General features: G+C 50.3%; 4 protein-coding genes across 6 annotated transcripts; 2 read left to right on the top strand and 2 right to left on the bottom strand.

The window, feature by feature from the left end:
* Positions 1–4,049: 4,049 nt before the first annotated feature.
* LOC127301195 (xyloglucan O-acetyltransferase 2-like) lies at positions 4,050–5,706 on the bottom strand. The gene is made up of 2 exons (XM_051331418.2): positions 5,489–5,706; positions 4,050–5,371 (listed from the first exon to the last, which is right to left on the bottom strand). Exons 1-2 carry the CDS (start codon positions 5,655–5,657, stop codon positions 4,185–4,187), a joined length of 1,356 nt encoding a protein of 451 aa, XP_051187378.1. The 5' UTR covers positions 5,658–5,706; the 3' UTR covers positions 4,050–4,184.
* A 3,440-nt stretch (positions 5,707–9,146) lies between these two features.
* LOC127301194 (heat shock factor-binding protein-like) lies at positions 9,147–13,320 on the top strand. Of its 2 annotated transcripts, none has more exons than XM_051331415.2 (5): positions 9,147–9,291; positions 11,639–11,692; positions 12,013–12,036; positions 12,124–12,166; positions 12,885–13,320. In XM_051331415.2, exons 2-5 carry the CDS (start codon positions 11,645–11,647, stop codon positions 13,007–13,009), a joined length of 240 nt encoding a protein of 79 aa, XP_051187375.1. In that variant the 5' UTR covers positions 9,147–9,291; positions 11,639–11,644; the 3' UTR covers positions 13,010–13,320. The 2 variants fall into 2 exon arrangements, with proteins under 2 accessions (XP_051187375.1, XP_051187376.1); XM_051331416.2 differs by lacking the exon at positions 9,147–9,291 and adding an exon at positions 9,325–10,535.
* Positions 13,321–13,769: 449 nt separating this feature from the next.
* Positions 13,770–19,090, top strand: LOC127301192 (enolase 1, chloroplastic). The gene is made up of 7 exons (XM_051331411.2): positions 13,770–14,285; positions 16,467–16,774; positions 16,978–17,132; positions 17,225–17,542; positions 18,326–18,472; positions 18,554–18,604; positions 18,776–19,090. Exons 1-7 carry the CDS (start codon positions 13,909–13,911, stop codon positions 18,839–18,841), a joined length of 1,422 nt encoding a protein of 473 aa, XP_051187371.1. The 5' UTR covers positions 13,770–13,908; the 3' UTR covers positions 18,842–19,090.
* Positions 19,091–19,132: 42 nt separating this feature from the next.
* LOC127301193 (protein STRICTOSIDINE SYNTHASE-LIKE 10) lies at positions 19,133–24,571 on the bottom strand. 2 transcript variants are annotated; one of them, XM_051331414.1, is made up of 3 exons: positions 24,102–24,571; positions 23,746–24,018; positions 19,133–19,769 (listed from the first exon to the last, which is right to left on the bottom strand). In XM_051331414.1, the coding sequence occupies exons 1-3, from the start codon at positions 24,554–24,556 to the stop codon at positions 19,367–19,369; spliced, it is 1,131 nt and encodes a 376-aa protein (XP_051187374.1). In that variant the 5' UTR covers positions 24,557–24,571; the 3' UTR covers positions 19,133–19,366. The 2 variants fall into 2 exon arrangements, with proteins under 2 accessions (XP_051187374.1, XP_051187373.1); XM_051331413.1 differs by lacking the exon at positions 19,133–19,769 and adding an exon at positions 21,273–22,027.
* Between the last annotated feature and the right edge of the window lie 2,002 nt (positions 24,572–26,573).

The raw sequence follows: 26,573 nt of genomic DNA, 5'->3' as shown, positions 1-26,573 counted from the left end.
GAGCATTGAAGAAGGTATAACACCTCTGGCTGGTGAAGGCAGCAGGAAGATCAGTTCTGCTCTCCGTCAAGATGGTGTAGAAAGAAGTGAGGAGATACCTATCTGAGGCCAAGTTGCTGGGCTGCTACGACCGGCCGTTAAGACTCATAACCAGGTGTGATGATCCTGTTTAAAGTGCTCATGCCAACTGGAAGGAAGCAGGGACAGATCATGATGGAATACAATTGCCTAGAATCAGCATCATCGGCAAAACTATCCAACCTGAAGGGGATTGGATTTTCAAAACAACCGATGAACAGCCATCGACTTTAGAGTTGCAAAGTATTATGGTCAGACATTAAATAACAGTCTGAATTGAAGGAGTGCTTGGATGACTGTCTAAATTTGATATTTGAGTCTGGCCTTATGGGCGTTGGAGGGGGAAAGTCCGATACATTGCTATCGGTTCTTGGTACGGCAAATGGAAGACTTGAAACCGGATAAATGGAGAGTCAAATTGGAAGAACAGTTCTTATTGATTCAAAGGAACGACTTTACAAGAAAGAGCCGATGGCTCTCAAAAGGATCATCCAATGCCTAATGCACTACTGCTAGTAGCCCCTAATCTAAGGACCGTTGCTGCCCTCGTCATCGGCATCACTATCGCCGGCGCAGCTGCTGGTAGGCTCCTCGTCGCTACTTCCGTAGTCTGCTACGGGAGCCTCGTCTTCCTCGTCGTCGTCGTCGCTATCGTCGTCCTACCAGGCGTGGAGGCGCTTTGCTGGCGGATATTCGTCGGAGGAGGTATCATCCTCCTTTTCCTCCTCCTCGTCGGAGGAGGTGAAGTCGTCCCAGGAGAAGCGGTCGTCTTCGCTCTCCGCCTCCTCCTCCCCGTCGACGAGGAATTGGAGGTCGTCCTCTCCGTCGGTCAAGGATTTGGCATCCTCGGACCATACGGAGGAATCGTGATCCTCCTTGTCCCACGTCGTTGGGGCGAGGATGTCGTGCGCCGCCAACGAGCCCCACTCTGGCGTCGGCTCACGAAAGGGAGACGACACGTAGGAGAGACCTGATGTGGCCGAGGAGGAGGAGGAGGAAGAAGACATGGTTACAGAGGAAGGGGGTTTTTTGCCGATGGCTAGAACAGAACAAGGGGATATAGTGGAGGTTCAATGCCACTACGGTTTCCGAGGAAGTGATGTTAAAGCTATCAAATCTTGCGGAGAAGTTGAGAAGGCAAGGCATCATGATGAAGGATACTGCGACGGTTCTGCTCTGCCACGACATGACCCGACGAAGGAAAAGCAGAGTGATTTTGGAATTAACATTTCCAAAACCAGGGAGGCATGTGTTATCACCAGAATTTGACCGGATCAGAGGTGGGCCGCGATTAAGATGGGCTTGAAGGATATATACGGAAGATATACATGAATCGGCCTTGTGTACAAAGTTTGGGCTAGTTTGCCCGTGTATCTGTAAATATAGTAGGATACGTGTCGGTTAGATAGAACTGGGCTCGTGCACGGTTGGGATTATTCCCACGTTAGAAAGTCTACGGACTATAAATATGTATCTAGGGTTATTGAGAAAAACAACAATCACGTTCATCACAAACCAATCTAGGCGCATCGCCAACCCCTTGTTTCGAGGGTTTCTTCCGGGTAAGCACCATGCTGATCTAGGCAGTATACGTTTATTCGCTGTTCATGCGTTGCTCGTGCTGAAGCCTTGTTGATGGCGAGCAACGTAGTTATCATAGATGTGTTAGGGTTAGCATTGTTTCATCGTGTCGCATGCTTTTATCCTTGCAACCCTTAGACGTCTAGCCGCCCTTACACCTATTTCAGGTGTAAGGGCCGCACCTCGCTTGATCATTGTTTAGTAGATCCGATCTGTTATGATTGCTCCTTGTTCCTCAAGGATTAGTTTAACATCTGCATAGTTAGGCCTTGCAAACGGGTTGAAGGATCCAGTAGCACGTAGGGTGTAATCTGCTGGCCCTAAATAGGATGTTCCGGGGATCAACTTCATGTTGGTTTTTAGGCCTTATCTAGGGTTGGTTTATTATTTACCGTGCGTGGCTGCTAGGCTCAATCACGCGTAGGATGTTCCGATTATGTGGTGAAAACCCTAAATCGTCGTAGGTCGTTTTAGCTTCATATTGATCAAGCAGGACCACCATGTGATCGTAGACCTCATACGAACCATGGGTGGATCGGCTCCTTGAGCCGATTCATGGGACAACCCGAGAGCCGATCGAGGCTCGTATTTAATGTTTACGTGTATGCCATGCAGGAAACTAAGCGAAGCAAATCCATCACCTTCCTGATCAGGTATAGGTCAGGTGGCACGCCCTTGCACCAGCATCGGACGTGCGTGCCGAGGCTTTGCGGGCCGTCGCTCGAGGGACCAGGGCCAGCCGCAGTTCTGGAAGCCTCCCGGCTCTACTGTGTTGCCCGTCGTTGCTCGCCGGTGGGTTTCTGACCGCAACAGGATGACAGTGATATACTTTCAGATCTATGAAGGAACTCAATGAAGCCTACTACATGAATGTACTCATGCACCGTCTCTTCATCAGCAGCATAGAAGCAGCAACCATCTTCGTTACAGTCTAGAGTGCGATCGGATTTCATCTTGAGTACGACACTTCACTTGGTCCTCTAGTTTCTGATGTGGTTGTAGATCTGAATAGTGGTCACATGTATGTCAGCGAATGCAAGAACATCTACAGCTACTTTCTTCATTTGCTCCTCTTTGAATCACAGGTTAAAACATACGCCGTTATGGACAACCCTGAATCAATCGGTTGAGCACAAACTCTAAAATCTCAGGTCTCCAAACCATGGCAAATTTGTTTGAAAATAGACAATGATGAGCATTGACATTAGGAATAGAAAGATCAGGGGAGCCCAATGGTATGATCGCCTACATGACAAACACTAGCACATCAATGAACTACCACCACCACATCCTTAAGCACTACCACACCAATGAACTACGAGAAAAAAGCGGCCTTACAGTCAGAGGAGTCACACGCAACACCGAGGTCGGGAAAGCATGGAACCCTGTTGAATATGCAGGCAACACAACCGTCCCAGTGGAAGAGTCAGATGCAGCGACGACAACCGTCCCCGTGGAAGAGTTAGATGCAGCGGCGACAACCGTCCCCGTGGAAGAGTCGGATGCAACATCGACCGGCGATGAAGAAATGACCTACCATGGATTCTTTTAGACCCCCCTGTGTACCCAAAAAGATCTAGATCTAAGGCTAAGGTTTGCATGTGGTTACCACAACCAAAGTGATCGACGCAGAGGAAGAAGACGACCATCCGCGACTAGTAGCTGTTGCCACAGCCGCTGTTAGCCTCACGGACCGTGCGGGTGACGAAGAATCGGCCATGTCGATAGATCGGGAAAGGGTGGATGAACTCGAAATGGGGGAAAATGGGGTATTTGGATTTGGCAGTGATAGAGCCGCCCCTATATACTGTGGCGAAATTTGGAGCACGGTGACCGAATTCCCACCAAGATTTTACCGTTCCGCGCCAGCTCGCGCCATCTCTCGCCGTGGCTCTACGGGAACACAGCGTTGTCGATTTTTGCGGAGACGAGGGAGACTTGTTAGAAACGGTCGATTTGAACGTTTTTCCAACACGTAGCCCAAGGGTGCTTTAAGAATCGTGGCATGCCACAGAACGGATAAGCTCAGGCCAAAAATTGCGTGACAAAGAGAGCTCAGGCTGTTCTACGAGTCGCTCGGCAAGACTCGGCCGCCAGAGTGCATGCCACGATGAGCACGTCCGAGCGCCCACCGACCTGAGCTGGATGTACGTGCTTCCTGCTGCTGTGCCACTAGTCGGATGCCAGGTAACGCCCATCGTAGTGCGGCCGATCGGTAACTGTAGTAACGGATTATTGAATGTGGTCGACCTTGACCACGATCCGCGATTGACGCCGCCGGAGGAGGGAGGAGCCATGTCGCCCGGCGGAGCACCTACTGCCAAAAAAAAGTTAGAAATTCCAAACAAACTGAAAGGGTTGAGCACAAAGAACCCCTCAGGAACCATGCATGGATAAATCATTTTCGTGATTTCGTACAAATTCGTACGCAAAATTTCCCCTTCCCCTCGGTTTCAAATTACATGAAGATTGAAGAACAATCAGAGAATCAGTGACGAACTACTGTTAAAAGAAAGTTCAGTATATCATCTGGAGGAGGAAGAAGCTCTCCACCGCTTGACCATCTGCAGCAAGATCTCGTTCCAGGTGTCGATGGGTCCCGGGAGGCACCAGTGCACGCAGTCGTTCGGCACACGCTCCGTCTTCTTCTCGCCGCCGCCGTCGCCGAACGGGAAGGCGTGCATGTACGGCCCCGGGTGCCCGTCCGCGCGCATGTCCGCCAGCCTCGTCACCTCCAGCGCCTCCACCGTCACGCCCGACCCGCGCGCCCTGGCATCGTCGGCAGCCGCGGCGACCTCCTCCGCCTCCGCCCGCGACAGCTCCCTCTCCATGTACGGCAGCTCCTTCTCCCCCGGCGCGTACGGCTCCGTGCGCGAGCACGCGTCCGGGCTGTCCCACTCCCCGACGAAGTGCCCGGGCGAGAACGTCGTCACCACCGCCAGCTTCTCCCTCCCGGCGCCGGCAGCGCGGGCGATGACCTCGCGGAGGGCGTTCTTGACGGCGAGGCGGAACACGCCGAAGAAGCTCGTCTCCGTGCGGTTGGGCTCCGGGCAGTGGTGGCACCCGATCACCTCGCCGCCGTCGTAGTACATGGCCGGGTGCATGAACCACTGCCCGAAGGAGAGCACCACCACGTCGATGCCGGTTACCTCCGCCGCCCACCGCTCGTCGGGCTGGTCGAAGTACAGCCTGTTGTGGCCGAGCCCGCCCGGCGCCGACGACTTCTCGGTGCCGTTCACCAGGAACGGCGACCAGAACACCGACACCGTCGCGTCGTGCGACGGGAACGCCCACCGCCGGAACTTGCGCTCCTCGCCGCCGTCGAGGACCAGCTCGGCGGGGAACTCCGAGGCCAGGAGGCACACCAGGGACTCGCACTGGTTCCGGGCCAGCGAGTCGCCGACGAAGGCGACGTGCCGGCCGCGCACCTGCTCCAGGAACTCCGCGGGCGCGAACGGCGGGAGCGCGCACCCGCGCGGCTGCCACCGCCAGTGCAGGTACCCCGTGTCCGGCCGCCCATGCGCCATGCAGTTCTGCCCGTCCTTGATCGTCGCGCCGCAGCTCGTCCCGTTGTACCGCGGCCCCGCCGCGTTCCGCACCCATTCCCCCTCCGAGTAGTCGCATCGCGGCGCCGGAGACGCCTCCGACACCGGCTGCTTTCTTGCCGGCACCCCTGAAGCAGCATTCTGCACCCCTTGCTGCTCATTCTGGCCTACAGATCAAGAACAAAGAAGAGGGCGTCATTTCGCTGTGCCGCACCCACGACGGCGACGATGGACGCAGGGCGATCGATCAGCGCCAGCGGCTGGTCTCTGAGGTGGTTAATTACCGTTGAGCGGCGAGGTGGAGATGGAGGTGACGGCGACCGGAGTAGGGCGAAGGAGGTAGTGGAGGAGGCCGAGGGGGACAAGGGCGTAGAGCGACAAGGTGAGGATCTTCTTGACGAGCCGCGGAAGCGTGAGGGAGCTAGAATGGTGGCGAGGAGTGGAGGCGCCCATGGCAGCTGAGGAAGCCTGGCTATCTTTAGGGTAGTTCTTGCTTGATGAGAGGAATGGGTGCTCACAAACTCACAAGACTTGGCCACAGAGTAATAGAGTACTCCTGATTTATATTAGCCACAGAGTAGTTTTTTAGATTTTCTACATAAATTTGAGCATTAACGAAGGATGAATATCCAGTATTTAATTACTACAGTTGTTTTCATATTTATTATTATAGCTCTTTTGGATTTTCTAGCTTTTTGCTGAAGGAGCACTGTGGTATTTAGGCTTACAATGATACAATGCTCTTAATAAACTAAAAAAATATCTTATTGTCTAGCACCAAAATTCCAAATGCACAACAGACGCCGGGAGACGTGCCTGGCCGTACGTTTGTATGGGTATCAGCCGTCCATTGATAAGCATAGAGCATCATGGACCGCACTACTCTCGCACGTTCTGTCAGGTGCTGCATTCCACGTACCTGGTATTTCGAACCCGGAGACATGCTAGAATTCTTGCAGATTGGCCGTGAACGTCAGCAGGCTCAATTTTTTTTCGAGCCTAAGAGCATCTTTCCAAACCGTTATCCAAACGAATTTGGGGTACGCCGGATAAAAAAACGTTTCCAGCCGCGTGTTAAAGGACTTTTTTGACCGGCGCGGTCCAATACGGTGTCTGGCGTCCCGAGCCCGTCCTCGCTACACAGGGGACGCTCCGGGCACGCCGGACACAACGAAATGAGAGGCGAGGAGGCGCGGGCCCGACGCGTCAGCGGCTCGGATGCTCAACCGCCGCCTACGTAGCGACGGTGCAGTTGTCGAGAAGCGGAACCGTCGCATTGGCAACCGCGTCGACGACGCGCCAATCGCCAGAATGGAGCGCGGACTCCTCGGAAGAGCAACTGTCGCTCTCTTCGACTTCTGCGCCGCCGTTCATCCGCGCTCAATAAGACCCGTACGTCGGCGCTTTCGGATCTTCAACCGGCCGCCATTCATCCAAGCTTCCATCCGACACCTCCAGCGACGATGAGCTACATCTCCGAGCTTCCATCCGACACCTCCAGCGAGGGCAAGCCTGCTGGATGGTGTCTGGTGGGACAGAACCCGGACGCCCAGCAGCGGCGACGATTCCTCGCCGCCAGTTGACAGCGCAGAGGAATGACTGGGCGTGGAAGAGGACGCGGATGAGGAAGGGTCAGAGGAGGCGGCGGCGGCCCGTGCGAAGACGGAGGAGGACGCGAAAGCGAAGGCCAAGGCCTAGGCGCAGCCGGCGAGCACCGGCGACGACGAGGAGGACACTAGTTCCTTCGACGCGTCGGCCGACACCGCCTCTTCGGAAGAGGTGACGAGCGGGAAGCGCCACCGTGATGACGACGATGAGGCGGGACCATCATCGAAGAAGAAGAAGTAGTTTAAAATAATTTATATATAATTTAATTATGTTTTTTCGAAGTTTTATATGTAATTTGTTTATGTTGAACCGATTTGAATATTAGTAAAGATTTTTCTTCTATCTATTTAAATTATTTTTAATGTTTGGGGGCGGCATTTGGGGGACGCGACTGGGAAGCGACGTCCCCCAAACGCGGCACGAATAAAACACGTCTCCCAAACGCTCGATCTGACGCGGTTTGGGAGACGGTTTAGGGGACACGACTGAATATGCTCTAACAAGCTCAATATTGATACCGACTACAGAGTGCTCGCGGACTCGAGGGAAACTCCAACCGTGACTCTCAAATAGCGTTTGTTTTCGTCCAATTCTATCCATTTTGAAGAGGATGCATATGATCCGTGATCTTAAATTTATAGCAACGGATACAATTTGAGTTCAACGTAGTCCAAACTACTAGAAAATTCGAAAGCCATGACATTATACTACTATACTAGCACACCTACCTGTTATCATAAATTCAGAATTGGCGATGATAATGACCAAAGCCGGATTCGATGCCATCAACGGCGACGGTGGATTCGCCTCCTCCTCAACATCTTCCATGCGGAGAAGTCAACCACGACACCGCCCCCCCAAACCACCTCATATGTTTGTTTAGGTTGGGCAAGGCCCAATGGATGGCCTTTTATTAATTCGAACATTTCTATCCTGCATGGATGACTTCTCCCCTATAGCCTTTCATCTTTTGTAGCCTCTGGTCCCTCCCTCCCCCCCTTCCTAATATTCTTCTTCATCTACTTTCTTCCTCTTTCACATCCCCGATAGCTTTGGTAGCTGGTGATGCATGGGAGTGACTGCTATGTATCTTTCCCATCTATCTACTGAGCTTGTAGAGGTTTTCCTTTGTCCCCTACATAGATCATGTGGGCTAGGTTCTAGGGTTTCCTGGGGAAGCTCTGGGCATATTTATAGAGCTCGGCGAGGTCTGGTTCGTCCCTTCGTCGACGATGATGGACAGGATACTACGGGCGACAGTGTAATGATCACAACACTTGCCTCTCTTGGATTACTAGTAAAATATGTTCTTACTTACCATCAAGTGTTGCCTAGGTCAAGTAGGGTTTAGTACTTGACTTGTATTTTTTTTATAGAATTAGTTAGTATCAATGACTTACCTCACTTAGATAGGCTTTGAATATTAATCTAGAGTTCTACTCAATGGATGGTGTAAACATATATAGATAATCCTCTCCTTTCTCTGAGGTTTAATAGGAATGGGTTTGAATGGACAAGATTGAATAGTCAAGGGTTGATAAAGAATGAATACGCATGTCCTTGGCTTGGGTTCAATATTGTAGTTGAAGATATACCATGTGCATCATGTTAGAAATATTGATTAGGTAGAAAAGACGTAGAAAAGATAAGTAAAGAATAGTTTCTTAATTATTCATGTTCTTTGATTTATGGTTGAACAATTCTTCATGTGTTGTTGTAAGGAATGTCATGTTGAGATCTTTTATAAGATCTTGTAATTGATCCTTACTTAAGGTATTGTTATTGTAAAGCTAATTCCATTTGATGTAACCCATAGATCAAATCATCTTTACCCGAAACAAGGTTTTAGCAAAGATCATATTGAGATTTATAGCGCTTGACTTGATGAGCTACTTCAATTCCATCAAGTCAAGTGAAATTCCAGTTACTGTGACAAGTTTTATTTGAAAGCGCGAAAATTCTCCGAATTTTTTATACATGAATGCAATGCACACTTTGGTGTTCTCTCATTTTGTAGCTTCTAAACCTGGGATATTGGTTCTCAAGACACACAAACCTAGTCCTTCATGAAACATAAGTAACCATATCGGTTCATGATGGCAGGCATTGCGAAGGGAACAAAGGTTGTGCCCAAGGAGAAAAACCCTAGCCACCTTTGAACAAAGAAAAATACCTTGCAAGTAGGAAAAGTAAAAAAGAATATGAATATAAGAACATCTTTTAGACCGGCCCGCTATGCGAACCTACTATGCGAAAGCGAAACAACGTAAGATGGGCCATTCTTTGGAGCTCTTTTTCTTCAAAATTCAAAGCCCTTATTACAAGGAGCGTCCATGGACCCTACCTGTCAATCCTCGCAGATCCCTCTCTTCATTTCCACATTCCACCGGAGTCGCAAACCCCACGCCTCCACCGCGAGCTCCTCCGAATCCACCGGCCGGCGGTGACTCTCCCTCCTCCGGCGATCCGAACCTCCTCGGTAAGCCCTCTACACACCCTCCTACTGTCACATCCATTTCGTGCTCTCTAGCACGCGTGCATCCTTACGTTGCTCGCGGATCCGCTGGTACTACTACCACCGCCTCACACCCACCGATGCAATCCGCCGCGAGATCGCTCGCCGCGCCACTCCGCCGGCCGCCGCCGCGCAGAGCGCTCCCCGTCCCCCTCCCCCGCCTCTCCACCGCGTCGCCCCAGGAGGATCCGTGCCCGGATCCAGGCCCAGGCCCAAGCCCAGACATCGACCCGGGGCTCGTGAGCGCGCTCAGCCGCGTGCTCAGCGACTTCCGCGGCCCGCTCCACGACCTCCCCGCCGCGCTCCGCGGCTTCGCGCCGCGCCTCACCCCGGACGCGGCGGCCGCGGTGCTGCGCCGGTGCCGCCACCTCCCCGTGCCGTCGCTCCGGTTCTTCCTCTTCGCCGCGGCGCTGCCCGGGTTCTCCCACCTGCCCGACTCGCTCCTCGTCCTCGCCAACTCGCTGTCTAGCGCGCGGCTCTTCCCGCTGCTGCGCTCGCTGCTGTCCGACCTCCCGCCGGCTGCCCTCCCGCGAGGCCTCTTCCCGCGCCTGTTCCGCGCGTACTCACGCGCGCTCCTCCCGGATGACGCGATCCGGGCCTTCTCCTCCATGGCGGGGTTTGGGTTCCACCCGACCCTCGCCGATTATCACTCGCTGCTCTTTGCCCTGTCACATAACGGCCTTGTAGAGCACGCCGAGACCTTCTTCAGAGAATCCGCGACCAGTTTCGACGTCTCAGCGAAAACCTACACCATCCTGATCTCCGGATGGGCTGTTGTGGAGAAGCCGGAAAGCGCGCAAAAGCTATTCGATGAAATGGTCGAGAGAGGTGTCGAGCCTGATGTACCTGCCTACAATGCGTTGATTGGTGCCTTATGCCGCGGAGGTGATATTGCACGCGCAGAGGAGCATCTGAAAGATATGCAACAGAGCCGCGGTCTTGTTCCGGATGCTGCCACGTATGGTCCATTCATCCGTGCCGCCTGCGCATCAAAGGACGCCCGGGCCGCTCTTCGTGTGCTAGATAGGATGCGCATGCACGACCTCACACCCAATGTATTCACATACAATGCTATAATTCGTCTGCTGTGTGAGTTGGGAGAGATTGAGGAGGCTTACAATATCCTCGGCGAGATCATCGCACGAGGCGAGAAGCCTGATGTTTGGAGCTACAACACACTGCTTAACGCGCATTGTAAGAAGAACGAAGTCAACAAGGCCTTGAGGCTCATTGCGAGGATGGATAAAGGCTTGTGCGTACCAGACCGTCATTCTTACAACATGCTGCTGAAAATGTTGATTGGTATAGGAAGGATTGATAAGGCTGTTGAGATCTGGGATGGGATGGAAGAGCGTGGCTTTCACCCTGGTGCAGCAACTTATGCTGTCATGATCCATGGACTTTCTTGCAAGAAGGGAAGATTAGAGGAGGCCTGCAGCTATTTTGTGATGATGGTGGATGAAGGTATCCCACCTTACCAGGCCACGTGTGAGGTTTTGAGGGACAGGCTGACAAGGCATGGCCTGAGAGACCAACTTGAGGTCCTCACTGATAGGATGCGGCGGAGCACTTCCTGCACAATACAGGAAATGACAAGTATCATGTGCACTAGTAAGAAGGCAGATGAAACTAGAAGCGTGAGCATTGAACAAGAACTAACTGGGCATGTTCTTGATGAGAGTGAATGGAGGGGGAAATGGAAACTAGGAGACTGAACATTGGTGCCATTGGCCTTGTCTACAATACCATGTGATGTTTTCTTGTTTGTCTGCCTATTGTACAACTTATAAGGTAGTAAATTTTTTTGGTTTACCTCATATGAAAGTTCTACCACTACAATAGAATTAGTGCAGTGGCCAACTTAATGAAATTAAGGATAGGATGCTTGATTTCTGGTCAAGCAATTGGTGATGGAGTATTTTGAAGCCTGCCTACCTTTCCTTGTCACCTTTTTGTCTTTTGTGTACTTCTCCTTGATCAGTAGAATGCTATGAATAAATTCCAACATTACCACTGTTTCCCATTTTTGCTCAGATGATTTATTTTCCACTCTATGATTCTTACTATTCTTTCAAGTAAGTCGACTCTTACCTTTTCACACAATCATATGTACATCTGTCAATATACATAAAATAGTATAGACTTTGTTGGTATGAAATGTAATTACCATGCTGATAGTACTTAAAACTGAGATACATTTCACCCATTATGTGTTAAATTCTGACACAACAGTCATTTAGTTTCACTTATATGTAGTTCTTCTGTATATGTACCATTGCTGTTAATTCCTTCACTGGATTTGTTTTTGCAGGCAAATATGGATTCAGATCCCTCATCACAGAACCCAACAGACATGACAGCGTTTGTAAGTAGTGATGTTATCTACTTCTGTGCATCATTTTATCCTTTTTCTGGACCTAAATTTTCTTCAACGTGTTTGTATACATTTTGTGGATCATTTTGGAGTGTTTGTGTATTCTAGCAGTACTTTATTAAGTTGCTGTTTGAACTAATAATCTGGAAAACATTGCTGTATCATCAAGTTAGTAGATGGTGAGGGTAACAGTCAAATTATGCAGTTTTTTTACTGGTGAAGTCCTATTTCTCTTTTGAGTAACCAGAAGTGTATCCCTTTGTTTAACAGAAATAAATAGTTTTACTGACAGTTTTTGCCTTCTATTTCAGGTGCAAAACCTCCTTGGTCAGATGGTGAGTGCCTCTGAATATGTTTTTGTTAACATCTACACTTGAGTATTTGCAAATACTTAACGCTTGTTTAATGATGATGAATTGCAGCAAACAAGGTTTGAGTCTATGTCCCAGAACATCGTGTCAAAGAATATCCTTACCTGCGGATTATCATTATTCTTTTTGTTACCATCATTGTTTTCATGGCCATATTGGTTCATCATCTTACGGAATGCACAGTTAACTAGAGATATCGTTCTATTCTTGTTTACCTGTTTGCTGAAATTATTATGATGCTGATATATGTAGAAAATTATTCTTCAATGTTATGTGTTTCTTTCTTGTTTGTTTTTTTGGAAACTTTTAACATTCATCAACCTTTTAATATTGAAAAATGAGCCATCTATACATGCATGTATGATATATCAGTATGTCACACACCATTAACCAATAACCATGGCAATGGGAACATATTGTTGTTTTGAGAAGTCTATACTGCTGTTACAGTGCTCGTGAGCAAACTGGAAGCTGACAGTTTTACTTACTACTTTCCTTCATACAATTATACTCGAGTTTGTCTGATTGCTCAGCCATTCCTTTGTGTACCACAACTTTTATATATGTTAGCGTACCAAGATTCTTGCTACATTGAGATAAATCAAAAGATTGTTGCTAAATCAGTGCAAGGCTAATGAAACAATTTTCACAATCATACTCTAATTTTAACTACATATTTCTTTCTTGTTGACATCAGAAAGAGCTCTTTGCATCATCCATTTTTGTTATAGTAACTGCACAAAGTTGATTGCTGCATGAGTTTTACAATACCTCTGGGCTGCCATCCTCTGTTTTCCTTGACCACACTGCACTAGATGAAATGGGAACCAAGATCGACGAGCTGGAGCAGAGCGTGAACGACCTCAAAGCTGAGATGGGCACCACCGAGGCACCTGCCAAGAAGCCTGAAGAGGCAAAGCCGTCTGACTCCGCATAATTTGGCTTTAGGCCAGAGATTGGCTAGTAAAGATTTCGTGGCTACATGACTAAGATTTCGGCCTTTATATGCCTATCTGATGGTTCTCCACGGAGGACCATATCTCTTGTATGAGTGTACTACCGTAGACATCTCTATTGCTCCGACTGTAGCTTCTCTCCAGAGCCCAGACACTGTCGTCATTTGATAGTTTGTTTTCCTATGGCTATGGTCATTCTCGTACTGCTGGTTTGGCTTTTCTAAGCCGATGATGCTTCAAGACGATTTATTAGCTTGCACGCAATTTTATCAACCTTGCTGTTTCTGTTGAAGAGTTCTGCTGCACTGCCTGTAATCAGCGTGTGCTAATCCATTAAGCATTTCAATTTTTTTTTCTTCAGAAAATGTATTCCTTGAGTTACCTTGGCGTGCTAAGAAATTTCTCGGATGTCCAGGAAGATATGAAACCGAGAGCCGTTCGTGCAATTTCTATGACGGCCGTGTGAGTGCCTGGACATTTGCAGGGCCGCTCCGGTATGCGTCACCGGGCGGCAAGGACATCACGTGCCCCGCACATGCCAAGATGAACTCGCATGGTGGGAGTCCCACCGGCGAGCACGACCAACCCCCAAAGCCAAAAACGCCACCAGCCAGGAGGCAAAACACGAGCCACGGCCCACGGCGACCAGCTACAACCACTCACCGACACGTGGGCCCCACCCGCCACCTCCGCTTCGCCGCCTCCACCAACCCGCCTCCTTCAAAATTTTTATTCGCGAGAAAACACCCTCGACGTCCCACCTCGCCGCCTCCGCCCAACGAACCAACCAAACCCGGCGACCTCCTCCAAGAGCCGCCGCCGCTATATAGTGCCGGCCCCGGCCCCGCCATCTCGGCCTCCCCCCAGCCAGCCTCCCCAGATGGCCCACCAGCTCCTCCTCCCCTCCAAGCCCCTCCTGCCCGCCGCCACCCCGCGCCGCGCGGTCCGCTCCGTCGTCTCCGTCCGCGCGGCGGTCTCCGCTCCCGCCGCGAAGGCCGCCGGGGCGGAGGCCGTGCGCTCGATCCGCGCGCGCCAGATCGTGGACAGCCGCGGGAACCCCACCGTCGAGGTCGACCTCGTCGCCGGCGACGGCAGCCTCCACCGCTCCGCCGTGCCCAGCGGCGCCTCCACAGGGATCTACGAGGCCCTCGAGCTCCGCGACGGGGACAGGGCCGTCTACGGGGGCAAGGGCGTGCTCACCGCCGTACGCAACATCAACCACATCATCGCGCCAAAGCTCGTCGGCGTCGACGTCAGGTGAGCCTCAGCCTGCCTGGGCTACAAAAGCGAAATCTATATCAAGCCGGTCTCAGAAAATGTCGAATCCGTTCATCCGGTTAGTGTGTGGGCGGCGAACGCGTTGCTGCGCTCTTGCTGTAGATTCATGATCCAACTGCCAACTGCATAGTAGGTATCAGGGGTTCTAGCGAGTTGACCGGTTTGACTATTGGACGTATGGACCTTCTTCCCTCGATAATAACTACTGATTTCAAGTAAAATCTAACGTGTTCAAGTTGATGTGATGGATCATGTTTTTCTTGCTTAGTTCTGAATTGGGTTGCTCGTTATTGCCTAATAGTATTAGTGGTTGGGTAATGGAGCCAAACTGATGGTTTGATTTTGTGTGAATTAGCTGCTCTTGGCTTTGTATGCATTCCTTGCGAATTAAGAAAATGTGACTACTGCTCATGTTTATTGCCGAGCTTCTTATTCATGCTGATAAGAATATTTGGTTCAGAACAAAAATCATGCTGCCATTGCTGTTGATCATTTAGTACTTCATTAAGTGATAATTTTAGTCCGCTAGTGTTCCTTTTGTTGAACATACTTTCGGTAAGTCCCGGTAAAAGAAATAAAAGAATCTGCAAGTTAAGGTTCAAATGAGTGCAACTAGGAATAAGACCTGTATACAACTACAACGGTGAAAAGGAAAACAGCTGACAAAACTCCTGGGCAAGCAAAGCGGATAGAAATATAAATTCACAACACCAAGGGGCAAGAGCCATGATTACTTCTTAAAATAAGATATTGTTGTCCCGAAAATTAGTCTTCCTCTTTGCGACCAGTTGTTTAACACGGCTGTCATTTTGTTTGGAGCTCTCTCTTTTACAAAATTGATATCCAATTGTGATGTTGGCATGTCCTAGGCATATCATTGTGTGGACTCAGCAGTCAGTACATTTGTACTGACTTGGCTGTGATTGCTGGCTGACTAATTTCTTGCTCACGCAAACCCTATCTGCTTTTCTCACTATTGTAGTAACCCATGCACAATTATACGGAGTAGTTGTATTTACTGCTATTAGATTTAAATTTTTGCATTTGTAAACCTTAGTAGATTGAATTTTTCATGGGGTTGGTTTATTTCTAGCTTGAGCAATCTCACAATACTTTCCTAATGGATGGCATGGCACTAACGTCTATGTGGAGCATGCCTCAGCTGAAGCGGCACATAAGAACTACAATACAGACATTTGATGCAAATTACGAGATTGTATTTATATTGTGAAATTAGTAACATTCAGTTCAACTGTTGAACAATAAATGATTTTTGGATATTTGTACCACTGTTTATGGTTGGATTAATTCCCCAATTTTGTGGGAGTAGAGGATTCAATCACATGAATTGCTGCGCTCTTGCTGTAGATTTATGATCCAATTGCCAACTGCATAGTATTGGGGATTTTTGTGAGTTGACCAGTTCGACTATTGGATGGATGGATCTTCTTCCGGCGAGGATAACTATTGATTTCAAGTAATAGTAAAATATGTTCAAATTGATGCAATCAATTCTGTAAGTGTTCATTTCAGAATTGGGTTGCTGATTAGTTCTTAATACTAATGAATTAGGTAATAGAGCGAAACCTACGGTTTTCTTTGTAGGATTTAGTTGCTTGTGGGCTTTGTACTCATTCCTTGTAAACTTAAAATTCTGATGGTGCAGTGATGACTGATGACCAGTATGCAGGGATTGAAGTTAATTAAGCTCTTGGCCAAGCAAACTGTAGATGCCTTTCTGATTGTGGTACTAGGCTCTGCATGATGGTGCAGAGATAACCAGTATGCAGGGATTGAAGTTGACTAAGCACTTGCTCAAGCAAACTCTGGATAATTATAGTTGTATATTGCCTGTCCTGTTAGTAGTATGAATTTGTATGGGATTGGCTTATTTCTAGCTTGAGCAATTGCCTGTCCTGTTATTAGGAATTAATGTTACCGCGGAGGGAGCCATTCAATTATGCTACCACCAAAGGAAACCAACCCTGATTCCATTTCTAGGATTTCAAGGGGGGTTGCCAAGTAAAGTAAATGTGCTATTGCCTTTGTTAGTTTGGACCCAGATAACTGTTTGATATTTGGAGGTGATGTTGAATTATCGTCTGTGGTTCTGTGCCTGGAATTTGGTTGTGATGCAGAGTTTGTTTATGATTTTGCCAGGAACCAGAGTGATGTTGATGCGATCATGCTTGAAATCGATGGAACCCCAAACAAATCACAATTGGGCGCCAATGCTATTCTTGGAGTCTCTTTAAGCGTATGCAGGGCTGGTGCTAGCGCAAAGGGAGTTCCTCTGTATAAACATATTCAGGAGCTGTCAGGCACCAAGGAGCTTGTCATGCCTGTCCCAGCTTTCAATGTAATAAACGGAGGTAGCCATGCCGGTAACAACCTGGCCATGCAGGAATTCATGCTTTTACCAGTTGGGGCAACATCGTTTGCTGAGGCTCTTCGTATGGGCAGTGAAGGTACTTTATTTTATTCTTATCACTTACACCACTTAACCTCTTAGTGTGTTTCATCTAGCTTGAGATTAATCAGTTGTCACCATTATTCAGTAACCATAGATAGTTCTAGACTTCTGCTATTTTTTTGTTTGTTTTTGGTTGTTCCATCTTTAACCCTCACTGAGAGTATGTTGTTTTGTGTGCTTCACTTGTCCACGTTACAGTTTACCATGTTCTTAAGGGCATCATTAAGGCAAAATACGGTCAAGATGCCTGCAATGTTGGAGATGAGGGGGGCTTTGCTCCTAATGTTCAAGACAACAGGGAGGGCCTTGTGTTGCTTATGGATGCCATTGAGAAGGCAGGCTACACAGGAAAGGTGTGTTGCCACTTTTTCTTGTTGGACTGGCAACATGTTTGATCTCCTTTTTTTTTTCTATTTGTAAAACTGAGAAAAACACTGTGGTGCAGATTAAAATTGGAATGGATGTTGCGGCTTCAGAATTCCTTATGAAGGATGGAAGCTATGATTTGAACTTCAAGAACCAGCCTAATAATGGAGCTCATGTTCTTTCCGCCCCACGTCTCTGTGATCTTTACAAGGAGTTTGTCAAGGATTTCCCTATTGTATCCATTGAGGATCCTTTTGATCAAGATGACTGGAGCTCATGGACTTCGTTGCAATCCTCAGTTGATATCCAAATTGTTGGGGATGATTTGCTTGTCACAAACCCCAAACGGATAGTAGAGGCTATTGGCAAGAAAGCCTGCAATGCTCTGCTGCTGAAGGTAAACATTTCCTGTCTCATTTCTGGCATATGCTCCTTTTCTATTTCAGTGGACAAATGGTACTCATTCTTGTAGTTAAGCCTGACAATGGTCCCATAGTTAAACTAGAACTGAACCATACCCAAGCAACATGCAGTTTAGAACCAGAACTGAACCACACCAACACTGTGGTGCACAACTAAAACTAAACATTGTACACCGAAACCAAAACCAAACCACTTGCGGCGCGTAGTAGCAAAGGTTACTTTGCTAGATAGCTAGCCAGTTTGCGTTGATATTTATGGCAGCACAAATGATGCATGCAACATGCAGGGGGCTGGTAAGTCCAACTCAAACCAAATAAAGCTGCTGCTTTCGTGCCGAGGCGTTGAATTTTAAAGAAAACTGCTCAGGCCCATCTAAAAAACCGGGTCTTAACCTGAAGTTTTGGTCAGTTCCACCCGTAACTATTCAGACCCATAACTAACCATACCCAACTGTTTACATCAGGAAACCAAACTAACCCAAACTGTAGACAGGACACGGCCATCTCCAACCGAACTAAACAAACCTGGAATGAGAAACTTAAACCATCCAACCCGGTTATGCTAAAACCGTTCTCAGATTGACTTGTAGTGTATTTGTTAAAGATAGCTGATGTTGATTGCGACTAGCTGATAACAAATGAATTGGGAGGTCACCGACCACCAAATTCTTCTCCTTATAGTACTGAACACTAGTAAGCAAATTAAGCCTTGTGCTGCTGAACAGAACATGCTTGACTCAGTTTCGTTTGCCTTTCAGGTTAATCAGATTGGTACCATCACGGAATCAATCCAAGCTGCTCTTGATTCTAAAGCTGCTGGTTGGGGCGTGATGGTCAGCCACAGAAGTGGTGAAACAGAAGATAATTTCATTGCGGATCTAGCTGTTGGTTTAGCAAGCGGGCAGGTAAGGGCCACTAGAAATTGTAATCATGCTACTGTATTTCTTCGAGTGTTCATCAGGTGACCCCTCATTCGTACATTTCAGATAAAGACAGGAGCTCCATGCAGAAGCGAGAGATTGGCCAAGTACAATCAGGTAAAAGATGATAATACCTGCTCGGCCTTGATGTTTTTACTGCTCTATATGTAGCGAATGTCCTCCTGATTATGCTTCCCAGTTGTAATATTATAACTACTTTGGTATTTTTTTTTTGTTCTTTTGTCTGTTGTTTCCTCCCTAAATATATGCCTTTTCATTTCCATGCAGCTTGTGCGGATTGAAGAGGAGCTAGGCAACGTGAGGTACGCCGGGGAAGCGTTCAGGTCTCCATGATAAACCAGAATTGCAGAATACTGGTACTAGAGCCGTTAAAATTTCTACAGGGGCACCATTGGTGTGCACATCTGTCGACTAGAAATAAGGTATATGTAGGGCGTATCAATTCATGATATCTTGTACCCCAGCGCATCCCATTTTTTGCGGCTAAAATTTATCGCAGAAGATGCATGCTATTATTAACTGCATCTGTACCTTGAGCTACGATACATTTTCCTTGATGAACATGGATGATTAATTACTTTTTGGGAAGGGTAAAACATGTAGCAACACTGACACTGTACACAGTTTGAGCCCAGACTCGCGCTCAGGCGCAAGCACAGTACTATGTCTACTTCACAACATGGTTGACATTTTCTTTTGCCGGAACATGAACAGCAATCTTGCGGCGTTGTACCGGTGATGTAGCACAGGAGCATCTAGGCGTGTGTTAGAGATGCAAACTTGAAGAGGCCGACGTAGGGCGTCTCGACGGAGCCGATCCAGAGCGAGCCCTTCCGCTGCACGACCTCGCTCACCTTGTTATCGCGAAGAGCTGCGACCACCGTGCCATTGCTGCTGCTGCTGGCGGGGATGACGACGCTGATGGCGCTTATGGAGTTGGGCGTGTTCCTGGTGTAGGCCCAGTCCTTGTCCCGGTTGAGCCCCACCCAGTACGCGCCCTGGCCGGCTCCGTCGGGGCGTACGTTGTCCCGGCAGCTCGGCGAGCACCTCCGTCTTCCCTGCCACGGGGCCGCGCAGCCAGTGCCGGAGCAGCTTGCACGAGGACGTCTCGGCCACGACGAGGTGTGTGTTGTCGGCGCTGATGGCGACGCCGTTGGGGAAGGCGAGGCCGGAGCCGAGCATGGTGACGTTTCCTGTCCGCGGGTCGTAGCGCATCAGCCGCCCCGTCGCGTCACCGCTGAGAACCACCAGCAGGTAGTCACTGCAGAAGTGCATTCAGAGATCAACATAAGCCCTCCTGTAGAAGGACGACAAGAGAACAAAGGCTGCTGCAGCAGCTCTGACCAGTTACCAATGCGCGTCAATTCATTTCATCAAGGTCTGATGTACTACGTGCTCCATAGAAGTATTGCTGTAGCGTGTAGCGATGCTCTCGCTGCTCCAGGACAGACAGGGCCTTCATTGCTGCTGAGGACTAGCAGCTGGAGTATTTACGTTGCTGCAGCTACTGATGCTGTTGCAGTTCGATGGTTGATTGGGGGGAGTGAGCCGAGCTCGATCAGGCGAGGACTAACGAGCTGATGCTACCTCTAACCCACCCTATCATTTTCCTCAAATTGAAGGGATTAACAGTATGGCCTGGCCTAGCTTATTAATGTGAAATTTTCCCTGTGACTCTCAAGAATTTCTTACGAGCGTACGGCGAAGATAATGACTTGCCCAATGAATGTTGTGCGTGGCTATGGATAGTGGCAACCGACCGTGCTGCTTCGACCTGATTGGCAACAAATTGGATGTGCTCGTCAGCTTAAATTGGGGATAGCTAGAAATTAATGCCCCCCCCCCCCCCCCCCCCCCAAATATACTGGTAGATCCTTGGTCTTTCTTTGCTACTACAAGATTCTTCCAACTGCTATATACTGTAGTAAACACAAGATTATTCCAACTGCTATAGTTCCATACAAAGAACATACTACCTCTATCTATAAATATAAGTCGTAACTTTTTTTTATAAAATATAAGTCTTAGGTTTATCAAATTTTGTAATTTCTAAATGGAGGGAGTATTATACTTGCGATAACAAACAAGAACAAAAAGTATGCTTAGAGAAACCTTGGTCCTCACCTTTCCCCGTCTACAGTAGAGAAAGGAGATTTTCTGAACCCCCCCGACCTTTCCACCTCGCCGCCGTCGATCTGCTCGATTCCTCGCCCTCCGGCGGCCGCTCCGGCGGCGGGAGGACGGGGAATCGACGGATCTTGGCGTGTATATAGTGTAGGTTTAGGTTGGGTGCTAGCCGGCGGCGTTGAGAAGGTGGCGGCGCGGCCGGAGTGGCTTTTGCGGGCGGCGGTCCTCTTCTCCGTTGGTGGCGCTCCGGTGGAGTTCTGCCGCGGATCTGCCGGCCTCGTCGTGCTCGCGGCTCGCTGGAGTGGTGGAGCACGGCCGTCCCTCGCCGGAGTCCGTGAGACGGCGGATCCGGGTGTTGAAGTTCTTCAAGGTGTTGGTGATGTTGACCACGACGTCGGAGTTGACGGTGCAAGGTGGAGGCTCTTCGGAGTTCGAGGTTCGACGACTTCCCGTCTGCAGAGGGCCACCTCCGTTCCAAGGTCAAAGGGAGGTGCAGCAGCGGCGCGCCATCGGCACGGCTTGCTCGTCGTTGACGAAGACGAGATCCAGATGGACTTCTTTGTAATTTTGCTTTTCTTGCTGGGTCTTTCTGTAAGAATCGTGGTTTAATATTATCTACTCCTTTTCGCAAAAAAAAAGAACAAAAAGTATGCTTGCTCATTTTTCGCAGACCAGTTCAATTTCACTTTACCCCATTCTAAAATGGAGTATAAATACTTTTGTTGAGTATATAGCAACACAGAAAACACAAGTACTGTACACAAGTTGAGTCTACACACGCGCTCAGACGCACGGACTAGTCTCATACTGCTTCACAACATGAACTGACTGACATTTTCGTTGGCGGGAACATGAATAACAAGCTTGCGACGCTGCTAGGCGTGTGTTAGAGAGGCGAACTTGAAGAGGCCGACGTAGGGCGTCTCGACGGAGCCGATCCACAGCGACCCGTTCCGCTGCACCACCTCGCTCACCGTGACGTCGCCAAACCCCCGAAGCGCCGCGGCCACCGTGCCGTTCCCGCCGCCGGCGACGACTACCCTGACGGCGCTTATGGAGTTGGGCGTGGTCCCGGTGTCGGCCCAGTCCTTGTCCCGGTTGAGACCCACCCAGTACCCGCCCCGGCCGGCTCCGTCGGGGCGGACGTTGTCCGGGTAGCCCGGCAGCTCGGCGAGCACCTCCGTCTTACCAGCCGCGGGGCCGCGCAGCCAGTGCCGGAGCAGCTTGCACGATGACGTCTCGGCCACGACGAGGTGCGTGCGGTCGGCGCTGAGCGCCACGCCGTTGGGGAAGGTTAGGCCGGAGCTGAGCACGGTGACGTTGCCCGTCCGCGGGTCGTACCGCATCAGCCGCCCCGTCGCGTCGCCGCTCACCACCACCAGCAGGTAGTCGCTGCAGAAATTCAGAAATCAACATAAGTCTCCTGTAGATTGGTGACAAGAGAACAAGGCAGCTCTGACCAGTTTTCAATGCGCGTCGCGTCGTGTTAATTCATTCATTTCATTAAGCTTTATTATCGGCTGTACACGTGCTCCATAGGAGTAGTGCTGTAGCGATGCCGTCTCTGTTCCAGACAGGGCCTTCATTGTGCTGAGCAGGTGATAGGATTAGCAGCCGGAGTATTTACGTTGCTGCTGCTGCTACTGATGGTTGGCGCCTTGAGAAGTTGGGGGAGTGAGCTGAGCTCGATCAAGTGGGGACTGACGAGTTGATGCTACCTCTAATTTTCCTCAAATTCCAGGGACATAATATGGTCTAGCTTATTAATGTGCATTTTTTTCCTGTCACTCTCGAGAATTCGTTGCGAGCGTACGGGGAAAATAAATGACTTTTTGCCAAAAGAATGTTGTGCGTGGCTATGAATAGTGGGCAACCGACCGTGCTGCTTCGTCCAGATTGGCAACAGCTTGGGGATATGCTCGTCAGCTCAAATTGGGGATAGCTAGAAATTAATGTCTCCCACTATACTGGTAGATTCTTCCAACTGGTCCTTTTTTTTGCAACAAGATTCTACCAACTTCTATAATAGTAAGACAAGTGGCAGACTTAAGTTTTTTTGCTACGAGATCTTTCCAACTTCTGTAGTAGTAAAAACAAGTGACAAACTTAAGTTTCTTTGAAACAAAAGAGTCGCATCAACTTTGAATGTTGCACTGTTTGGACATGTCTTAAGGCGAACTTTATTAACTTTGGCCAATCCCCCCTAAAAAAAGTAATACTAGCATTCATGATATTAAACTAATATCGCTAGATTAATCTTGACATATAGTTAAAAAATATAGTAATTTCACATTCATATATGTTTTTTTTGTGTAAAAACTTAGTTGAATTTGAAAATGTTTGACTTTTCAAAATGGAAAACGTACACTTATTTAGGTGGAGGGAAGGAGCAGTTCATAGAGTACGGTTAAACCTTCAGTTTTTATGCATTTCCGTGTGCATTTAGTCCAGACAAATGGTGAAAAAAAACTGCATTTTAGTTACAGTCAAGCTGATCTGGTTGACTTGTTGTCTTTCCAGCATCAGTTCAGTTTCGCCTTCCTTTACCCATACAAGAACAGATTGTACTTGCTGTGACAACAAGAACAACGTATGCTTGCTCATTTCTCGCAGATCAGTTCACCTTCATTTTACCCCCTCACTTTAGGGTGCCTAGAGCTGTCGTCTCTAGAGAAGTTTACGACTTTCTCGCCACCTTACTTGTTGTCTAATCCGTAGTTAATTGATGGGTCCCCTCCAATGTCTCACTCGAATCGTCTTGTGGTCTCATGTGTTGGTAGAGTAGATGTGGCTTTGTTGTTCCCTTGGTGGTGGATGTGCGATTTGTGTGGGCTTGACTTTGTTGTTGCGGTAGATTTTCGCTTGATTTTCTTCTAAAAACGGTGCATTTTTCTCTTCTTAAGTAATCCATGAGCCAAATCTTTTACCTCCGTTAAAAAAACTTTACCCCCTTCCGGAATGGAGTGTAAATAAATAATTAATCGGAGAATGCGCGTGCCTGTACAAATAGACCAGCTAGTGTGCATCAAGTCCTGCCACATGCGTGTTTATTCCTGGCGGAGCAGCGATAAATCTGGTTATACCGTGCATAGTGCCATAGTAGTACGTACCTCCGTTGGTAGGCGGTGCTGCTGTCCGTGAAGTAGACGTCGCCGGTCTCCTGGTCGACGTCGACCCCGTTGAGGAAGTTGAAGGGCACGCCGGCGGCCTCAGTGGCCACCACCTCCGCCAGCCCGCCGCGCCGCCCCACCCGCATGAGCCCCAGGTAGGCGTCGGCGATGTACATGTCGCCGGTCTTGCGGTAGAACTGCAGGCCCAGCGGCCGCCCGCATGCGCTCTCCGTCTCCGCCAGCTTCTTCTTCGACGCGCACTCCGGCACCGTCCTGCATGAACGAACATCTCCGGTTAGCTCGCCGCCTCGTGTTCAATATATATGCATGGCCAATGGGCCGTCGAGATCACTCACTTGTGCTTGTAGTTGTGGGCGAACTCGGTCCAGCCGGGGCGGCGGCGGCCGCTGCCGCTCCAGCGGAGGATCCGGCCGTTGGAGACGCCCGTGTACGGGCCGACGCCGTGGTGGTCGAAGGCGAGGCTCTCCGGGCCGAACGCCGGGCGGTGCAGCCGCACCGGCACGACCCTCGGGCCGGCGTTGATGGACTTCATCTCCTGGGCGGCGGCCGCCATGGGAGGCGACCACACCCCACATAGTATCAGGGCGAGGGAGAGGAAGGACGTCGCGAGAAAGGTGGCAGAACGGCGGCAATGCCTGGCCTCCGCCATGTCCATTAGCTTGGGAAGCAGCGGCGGCGCCATGTGCCTTTTTATAGAAGTTGTCAGGGGTAGCTCCAGCTCTCCTGGTAGGCATGGTAATTGGTAACCATCCAACCAGTAGATGGATGTGGCGAGCTGCTCCCAGGTCATAACTACTCGTGTTGTAAGTGTAACTTCGCAGGGGTGTCACGAAAAGTTTCAACTCAGAACCATGAGGGCATCTCCAACCGCGCGCGCTGGACCGTCCGATTTTTGTTGTTTAGGTCAGCCTCCGGACAGGCGGATAGACTGGAACGTCCGCGACCCAATTTAGTCCCCAACGCTTCTACCCAAATAACTATTCCTCCTTCTTCCCTACTAGTAGTACTAGTTTAGAAACAGGAACGCGGAACAGTGGCGCTGGCCGTGGCCGACCTCAAGCTCCCGCGCCTCCATCCCTTTCGCTGGCCGTGGCCGCGCTGCAGGCGGGCGTAGGCGCCGCGGCGGCGACGGCAGCCACCCCACCACCGCCTGTGCCTGCCCTGCCCATGCCCGTGGAGCTTGTCGTAGAAGCTCCAGGCGGAGGGCCCGCCGCGGGCGCGCTCGGCCTTGTACTTCTTCTTGAGCGTGTCGACGCGGTTCTTGCACTGCACGTCGGTGCGCGGCGGTCGGCGCCGCGGCGCGTGTTGACGGCCTGGGCGACCTCCTTCCAGTCTTCCACTGCTTCTGGCGCAGGTCCTCGTAGCGGCTGCCCCAGGCGCCGACGAGCGCCGCCGTCACGCCCTCGCTCCAGCAGTCCTCGCGGTAGGGCAGGTTGGGGTTGGGCGGCGGGAGCCCGCCACCGCCCGTGCCTCGCGCGTGGCCGACGCCGCCGGCGACGAGCTCCGCCCCCGCCCAGCCACGGCTCGCCCGCGCCGGCAACCTCCTCCGCCCGCCACGGCTCGCCCTGCCCCGGCGACCTCCGCCCCGCCCGCCACGGCTCGCCCTGCCCCGGCGACCTCCGCCCCGCCCCGCCCCGCCATGGCGCGCCGCCCGTGTGCCCGCCCGTGGTCGTTCGCCCCTACCCCGGCGACCTCCGCCCGCCCCGCCTCGTGCCCGCCCGTGGCGCGCCCCGCCGTGCAAGCTCGTGCCCGTCCCCGTACGTGGCCGACGCGGCCGACCAGATTCCTCGCCGCGTGCACGGCCCCGTCCGCCGCCGTGGCCCCCGTTCGATGCCGCCGGCGTCGCTGCAAGCTCGCAGCGGGCGCTGCCCGTTCGACGTCGCCGGCGCGGCTCCAAGCTCGCCGGGGGCGCGGAGCTTGTTTCGCCTCCGGCGACTTCCGGCGGGTGTGAAAAAAGGGAGGCGGCGGCGACAGGTGCCTCCATGAGTAGGCGACGGCGGCAGTCCACGAGGCGAGCAAAACTTCGGCAGCTCCATCAACGATTTTCATGGAGAAAGGAGGACAGAGGAGAGAGAATGCTGCGGGGTCTACTGGCTTGCCTTTGTCTCTCTGTCAAATGGGCCAGAACGCGTGTCCAGCCGGACAGAACGACCACGGATGGACGCGCGCTCGCGTCCGGGTTGACCCAAATCGTTCCCAGATTTGCGTCAGTTTTGGGTCAAACCGGACGCTGAGAGTATCCGCTTTTAAGATGGGTTGCCCCGCTGACCCATCCGGACCAATCCGGAGTCCGTTTTTGGGTTTGGGTCCCCGCGTTGGAGATGCCCTGACTGCCTCAGCCGGCGATTTACACATAGAAGGGTGTGGCGCTCTTGCGAAAGGAGCCACACAAAAGGGTTAGAAACGTGAAATAGTTTGACTGGAGAGTCATTTTGTGCTATTCTTACGCAAAAGGGTTATTTATGTGTAAAGCCTGGCCTCAGCCCTCACGGCTCGTGCACGGGAGGAAGGACTGGGGACAAGCACATGCACGAATCTTGAGGCATGCATCAACGGTCCATTATACTACATCCGATCTCTTTTAATCGACATGGATACCACGTAAAACATGCCAGCTATCTCCGCAACCGCGCGCCGATTTAAACAGATCGGATGGAATATGGGAAACTTCAAATGGAGGCCGAGCTACACGTAGCTCTTTATTTTCAAACACTCAAAATTTGTATTTTAATATTTTAAAAAATGTAAATCAAAATTCTAGATATAGCCAACGATATATTCTACAATTGAGTAAAATCTCAATACAA

The sequence above is a fragment of the Lolium perenne genome, chromosome 5, assembly GCF_019359855.2.
Source record: "Lolium perenne isolate Kyuss_39 chromosome 5, Kyuss_2.0, whole genome shotgun sequence".
Taxonomy (NCBI): domain Eukaryota; kingdom Viridiplantae; phylum Streptophyta; class Magnoliopsida; order Poales; family Poaceae; genus Lolium; species Lolium perenne.
Note: the sequence above shows the minus strand (reverse complement) of the source record. Positions and strands in the feature narration are given on the sequence as shown.

Excerpts from the sequence above, each read along its gene's own strand:
- LOC127301195 (XM_051331418.2), bottom strand. The coding sequence starts at position 5,657 with ATGGGCGCCTCCACTCCTCGCCACCATTCTAGCTCCCTCACGCTTCCG. Across the intron at positions 5,372-5,488 it reads CTCCACCTCGCCGCTCAACG|GCCAGAATGAGCAGCAAGGG; the intron begins GTAATTAACCAC and ends CTTGATCTGTAG.
- LOC127301194 (XM_051331416.2), top strand. The coding sequence starts at position 9,408 with ATGCAATCCGCCGCGAGATCGCTCGCCGCGCCACTCCGCCGGCCGCCG. Across the intron at positions 10,536-11,638 it reads CGCATTGTAAGAAGAACGAA|GCAAATATGGATTCAGATCC; the intron begins GTCAACAAGGCC and ends TTGTTTTTGCAG. Across the intron at positions 11,693-12,012 it reads CAACAGACATGACAGCGTTT|GTGCAAAACCTCCTTGGTCA; the intron begins GTAAGTAGTGAT and ends CTTCTATTTCAG.
- LOC127301192 (XM_051331411.2), top strand. The coding sequence starts at position 13,909 with ATGGCCCACCAGCTCCTCCTCCCCTCCAAGCCCCTCCTGCCCGCCGCC. Across the intron at positions 17,133-17,224 it reads AGGCAGGCTACACAGGAAAG|ATTAAAATTGGAATGGATGT; the intron begins GTGTGTTGCCAC and ends ACTGTGGTGCAG. Across the intron at positions 18,605-18,775 it reads GATTGGCCAAGTACAATCAG|CTTGTGCGGATTGAAGAGGA; the intron begins GTAAAAGATGAT and ends ATTTCCATGCAG.
- LOC127301193 (XM_051331413.1), bottom strand. The coding sequence starts at position 24,556 with ATGACCTGGGAGCAGCTCGCCACATCCATCTACTGGTTGGATGGTTAC. Across the intron at positions 24,019-24,101 it reads GCCCACAACTACAAGCACAA|GACGGTGCCGGAGTGCGCGT; the intron begins GTGAGTGATCTC and ends TCGTTCATGCAG. Across the intron at positions 22,028-23,745 it reads AGCACCGCCTACCAACGGAG|CGACTACCTGCTGGTGGTGG; the intron begins GTACGTACTACT and ends GAATTTCTGCAG.